Source organism: Annulohypoxylon maeteangense (genome assembly GCF_022496945.1).
Source record: "Annulohypoxylon maeteangense strain CBS 123835 unplaced genomic scaffold GGS22scaffold_11, whole genome shotgun sequence".
NCBI lineage: Eukaryota > Fungi > Ascomycota > Sordariomycetes > Xylariales > Hypoxylaceae > Annulohypoxylon > Annulohypoxylon maeteangense.
Window position 1 is genome coordinate 90,447 of NW_025953258.1, and position 6,653 is coordinate 97,099.

General features: G+C 45.6%; 1 protein-coding gene across 1 annotated transcript; it reads right to left on the reverse strand.

The window, feature by feature from the left end:
- Positions 1-5,088: 5,088 nt before the first annotated feature.
- GGS22DRAFT_165812 (uncharacterized protein) lies at positions 5,089-5,809 on the reverse strand. The gene has a single exon (XM_047961752.1). It carries the CDS (start codon positions 5,555-5,557, stop codon positions 5,315-5,317), a length of 243 nt encoding a protein of 80 aa, XP_047817518.1. The 5' UTR covers positions 5,558-5,809; the 3' UTR covers positions 5,089-5,314.
- Positions 5,810-6,653: the final 844 nt, after the last annotated feature.

The window sequence follows — 6,653 nt, forward strand, 5'->3', positions numbered from 1 at the left end:
CTACATAACTACGATAACACAGATACTCAACCTTCTAGCTAAACTCCTTTGGGTTAATGTATGAGTGGTATCTATTAGAAATATATAAAAATGATAGATGTCATCATCCATGAATCTCCTAAAGATTATTAAACCCCACCATGAACATACCTGAATGCTCATTTAATAGGTAATATGCCTCTTGTTAGCCTTAGCTACTAGGTACCTATATGACACTTTTGAAAAAGTGCTAGAAGTTATTACATACCTAGGTAGGTATCCATGGATTAGTGATGGTTAGACCATCCCCTGCAGGAACACTTACCGAGACGCCAGACGGGTTAACTCTTCACACCTATCACGGACTGATTGATTGCTCAAACCCCGCCCTTAGATGTATCTCATTGGCGTTGCCAAAGTCGTAGGCAATTTGAGTTCCACTGATACCTGCCCAGGTGGGCAACATGAGGGAGTGTACTCAATGGTAAATGTCTCACCCCAAAGGAGGGCGATGGGCATCGGCCAAGGCAGCGAGTCCCTGGGAATCGCTACACAGTGAAGGCATGGGCTTCAAGAAGAAACAATGTGTGCGTCCAACGTAATTCTAGTTGCCATCACCATGAAGAAATTGACGAGTGTGTGAATAAGGTAGGAGTCGAAGCTGAGGTGGACAACATGTAAGGGAGAGCTTGATGTTCAGGTATGGGAGAACAAACAAGGGCATAGAGTAGTAAGACTATAAAGTGCCGGCTAACGAACAACAAGGGACAATAATATATACAGAGCAGTTCTAGGTATTTATGGAGCAAAACATCCCAGCTCCAATATACTCCTATCTATCTATTCTCGCCTCATTTACCTAGGTAGGTACAATTGATCACAGAAACCCCGACTAAGTTGTTAGGGACGCAAGACTACCTAGGTAGTTATACTCTAACGGAGGTAGTTTGAGATACTCCTCTCATTGGAGGTTCAACATTTGCATGATCATATTGATAGTTTCTTCGGTTTAGGGGGGTTGAGCATCCCAAGTCTCAAGGACGTTATTCTGAGCTTATAAAGATATTATAACTAAAGAATATAGTTTAGGTACCTAGGTAGGTAGGTATGTCTAACACCATAACAAGTATCTTACCCGTTAATCCGTAAAATAGTGATGAGTCCTATACCAACAGCAAGGGCAAATTTTACAACTGTGACTTCCAAAATGCGCGGGATTTCTAGTATCACATCATTGCCCTTGCGTTCAAACCTAACTCTCCTGCCAGGACTCTACCTAGGTACTTTATTTTCTAATTCTAGTCTATACCTATATATTCCTAATAACCACTTCAGTGTTGTGTTCCTTTTGTCAACAAGCATGAATCTAAAGATCCCTCCATACCAACCGGACGAAACGCAGACCTCCAAACATGAAGGTCAATCTCCCATGTGTAGACCAGTGATGTGCGTTGCCACGCTGTCTCCCAACGCATTGCTTCCATGGGGAAACGAGATGTCACTCCTATATGCAAACACGAATGAACAGATATCAACATGGCCAAGAATTTCGATAAAACGCTCCTCCTAACGTCGTCTCACATGGTAATGATTACCTGTAAGGGTTGCTATGATAAGCGACATCGCAGATTTTCCAATATATGGGGTCTGAACCAGCTCTTGCTTCTATTAACCCAGATGAATCATCTTTAGTTGCATCACTACATAGGTACCTAGGTAGGTAGAGAAGCGTTGAAGGGCTACACTGGGGTGGCCTAGCAGGGCATGTTTGGGACGTCCTTTCACTGAGGTAAATTAACGTTAACGGTCTCTCGTCAAACTTGGTTTATATCTCAGCTCATTTTAGATCATATCTACACTTAGATTGATACAATCCCGACTCTGTCGTCGTTCATGTGAACTAGATATCTGCCTGCAAGCAGGGGGGTTTAGGCTAGGCATTTAAGAAACATCTATTCTGTTCTATAGACAAGCCATTCAACATTTCAAAAAGTCCCATCATAAGCTCCAGCCATACGTGCCTCACAACCCGCCGCCAAAACACATTTATTGATGGAAAAAATATTTATATAAACGCAGGACCTCGATCTGCATAGTCTTGGCGTCGACAGATTTCCTCAAATAGAAAACTGTGGAGTGGATGGATTTGGTCTTGGCAGGGACCGTTTGATTATCAACTGTTTTATTACATAATGATCTCTGCGATCGCCTCCATCTCGTCGGAGAATAAATCACCACCTACATAATTTTCTGGGGGGTTGGGAAACGTCGGTACGTACTAGAAAAAGCGGATCGCTATCGAGATTCGAACAAGTACATACATGATATAAAACTCGACTCGCCACTTGCGTACATTTGGAGGCGTATTGGAGTTGTATGCTCTCCTTACGCTCATTGGATGCATATATGAGGAGGACACCTATATTTCATCTGTTATTTCGCCGATGGCAAACCCAATAGAAATTTCTGGAAGTGATCATTCGACTACGTGTTCTTCATATAACTGACGACGATACTGGGTGGTATTTCGGGAAAGGCGGGGTCATCCAACGGGGACATTGAAGGCAAGACGTCAAGTTCGGGGCCGCTCGATCTCGGAGAATGCGGGGGTGGAGCGGCATGGAATGAATCTGTGTTTCTGTCGAGGCCTAGGTGAAGGTAGGGACCGAGCGAAAGCGAACTCTGGTTTGACCAAAGGTTTTGCACGGTCCTGATGGCAGTGCTCGGATCGCCACCCCCTTTTTATTGAAATCTTAGTAGATCAGATCTAGACAGTGGCGTAGATCTCGGTAGTTGAAAGGCTTGGAAAGTATTGCTATCACGTTTTGCTGACCTCCTCTATTCCACTCGTGTCGGTCGAAACCCCAGTATAGGTTGTCCTAACAATTGGCGGCAGGAGCCGTGTAAGCTTGAGGTCTCACTGCTGCAAAAGTGGCGATCCATGGACATCCCTCTTTTTGAAATGTACCCAGATAGGTACTGTACTTGGTGCCTGACTGGCATCGAGCACGGATGCAAGTGCAGCAGGAAACATGTGACTTCCGAAGCACGCGGGTCACCGCCATTCATTAAAGGGTCTGCCGGATGGCTAGTCGCCCAATTTGCTGGGTTGCCCTACGACCATAACCGTGCGCTGATTCGGCATCAACGGTTGATTTACAGGCAACAAGCATCATATGCACGTGTATGAACGCCTCGCGTTGTTAGAAATGAGGAACGAAAATAGTAGACGGTTGTCGCCGTTACGCTTAGAACGCCGACCAGACCGATTAGCTAGCTCGTTCGAGAATTAATTCCAGAAAGACCCCAAGGCGCGCGTGGAGTAATTCCATGCGAATAGTACTCTTAGCACGAGCCGGGTATAAGTACCCGGGCATGGGTCTAAGCAAGGGGCCACACTGAGCTTTCATGACTTGCCATATTTGATAGAAGCGATCCTATGGTGGAGCCCTAGACCCTCTTCCCGAGGATATGGTATCATATCCAGAGCAACTTTGCTGCTTCAATATCCTGTTTGAGCAAGCAACGCCGCGATTGTCCTCGCGGCGATGCAATTCGAAATTATCAAAGGTGCCCAAGCTGCAAGATAAAAAAGATAAAACGCAAGTTTATCACTGTTTAGCGACACTCTTCATAGGCGAGTGGGAGGTACTGGCTTCTGTTAGGCCAGTATCCTTCGCTGGTGATAGGTCAGATGGCACCTAGCCTCTTTGAATAGACTACCGATTGAGACCTTACTAGGTACCTAGGTAGGGTAGGTAGCTACTTACCTGGTAGGTAAGACGTCGATCTGGAAGAATTCTAGACATTTTAGGTCTCAGAGGGCAGTGAAACATCGTGGGGGTCGTTGGGCTATGCTGTGTTGGGCAGTGCATCGGTACATCGGTGTATCGGTGACGATTGATAGACGTGTTTCAATCTCAGCAACACCTCGTTTCTCCGATGAAAGGGCTGATGAAGCTCATTTCCAACCCCCCCTCTAACCATCGCGCTTGCGCTCAGAGGACGAAACTACCGGCCTTGTTCGCTAGGAGTAGTGCTTCGTTCAGCCAACAGGCAGCCTTGCCGGGAGAAGCTTAGGCCTAGCTTAAGCATACAAGTCGAATCTTCCGAGGTCTCGAAGCCAGGAATGCCCTGTATCGTTAAGAGAATCGAAATCTGGTTTGCGCATTACCATAGTACAGCGTACTCCAGGTATGCAGTCAGCCCGGTTCGGCAGTGGACGACCCCGATGAGCTGGTCGCTCGTTAAATTAGAAGCTTTCGCCGTTTATACATGGTAAAGGATTCCCCGAAAGCCTTTTCTTTTACCTTTTCCTTGGAGATTCGACAAGGATTACTCCTGCGGTCAGCAGTAGGTATCCGGAGCGCCGGGAAAACTGTTCTAAAGATTTAGCATCTAGACGATTCTAGCACCGATTCACAATAGCACTAATTCCAAGTTATTTATGTATGCTAAAAGTTGGCAAGATAGATAGCCAGGTAGATATGCAAATTCGCAAAAGTCGTCCCATCGGGAAGCCCCTTTGTTGAGTTTCAAGGCACCCTACGAGACGTGTGTGCCTCCGAAATGGGCTGTAATAGGTAGATAGGGATTAGACCACCATGTTGTTCCCAATGGCGCCATGCATGAGGCTGGGGACATCTGCCGTTTCGACGAATGAGATAATCCCCGCAGAATGCATAATCCATTGGTTTAAGCTTGGTGAATGACACTCGATGCAACTACAGTGCCTCGATTAATTAAACCCCATCGAGGACCCCATATTGCTTACTCGAGCAGTCGAGATGCGTCTGCGCGGGCGTAGATGTGTGCGTATTGACCACATATTGCGTTGCATCTCTCCTGCATGAAGGTATGTAGGCGTGCCATGCTTGGAGGGGTCGGGGTCAGTAGAAGACAGGTCTCGAAAGCCAAGTCTTTACATTTGTACCGTACTGTACTGTAGACTGTAGTAGACCGTAGACTGTAGACCGTAGTAGGTAATAGGATAATAGGTAATAGGATATCTCGTGGTCAAGCTTCTAGTCCAGGCACGATGGTGCTTTTGGAGAAGCACGAATCGGGACTCGTTCCATCTATTGTCTCAAGCAACCACCCACCCTTCCATCCATCCACCCATCACTTACGTGGTTTTTTTTTCTAGCATGCCGAAAGGTCGAAAGATGTCATTTTCGAATGTGTCTCTTCGCAATAAAGCGCACATGCCGTGTAACCTAACCATGCAGTTTTTACGATAAAGCCGCCTTACCCAGCAGGACGAACGCCGAGAGAAACACTATCAAGGCAGGCTGGATATGCGCTGCGTGTCCATTCGAATATGAGGCTGATGTCTCTATACCCACCCACCATCATGGGTTGCAAGGTTCAGCGGTTTGCGTGAGTTCGCAGCTTTGCAAGGCGCCCGGTCAAGGTTCCAGTTGATGCCGCAGAAAGCTCGAGAACATGCGACATATGCACCCGGATATCTAATCGAGTGATCGCGGCCGCGTCCGAAAACCTTTAATGACGGGTGACCGAAATGTTCAGATTCCGATCTGAGACCCCGAAAAAGCAATACTAAAAGACAATTTGCCATTTGGAAGGTAATTAGAGTGCGATCTAACCAATGGAGATCTCATAGTTCACGCCGGGAGGATAGGATGACATGGTCAGCTGATATATTTGTCATTGGCAGCTCTAGCCAAAGGAGCCCACGCTAGTCGCGAACAAGAGAAGCTATTCGAAAAGCTCGTTTTGAAGCATGTTAGATCATGCAGATCTGAAGGCTATCAAGGTATGTTGGATGTTATGTATGTATGCCGCGGCATGGGTGAAATGGTGATATGGGCCATCGGGATATTTCCGGTCCCGTTCTACCCGTTGCAATAGCTACTTCTAGGTAGGTACCTATACAGCTAATGAGCGTCGTCGTCGATAGTGAAGATGCAGTTTTTATCAGATCGTATGCCCATCGTCGATAAAGAAGTAGTAAGATAGAATGCGACCATATAAGATATTTGCATAGGTATATATTAAATACATATGTAGGATGAGATGAGATGGTGAAGCTTGTAGGTTTGTGTTTCGTTAGTGATACTTACCTAGTAGTAGTACGTGATGGAGGGGTGGAAGGTGTTGCATTAGCTGCATAGCGTACAGCGTACACGCAATTGCCTTAAGACCATGATAAGTGGACCTGTCCTAACAAATGGCGTTTTTGAGAAAAGCCGCTAAGGCTGAAAAGCGTTTAGAGTCGCGGCACGAATCCATAGCACGAGCACGAGGTGGGTCTCAAGGATTGAAATTTAGAAAAATGGGGAACTGGGATGTATGTCCCACCAGATTAAATAGGTACAAAGGTACTGCTTACAGACTACTAGTGCTAGGTACCTAAGTACATACTACCAGGTACGATGCATGTATGTACATACATAGATGAATAAATGTCATAAAATAAAATAAAATGAAATAGAATAGTGAGGCGAGCATTGACATATCTAAGAGATCATTTTAAAGGAACGGTTTAAGGTTACATCCTGGTTAAGAACATTAAAAGCTATCTATTTTCATAGCCCATGGAAAGTTATTAATACCACGCTCAACATTCCAAAGTGATATCGCGTTACTTCGTAGAAACATGTATTTATGTACATACCTGTCCTGTCATGATACTACCTTGGTACACGGCTGAG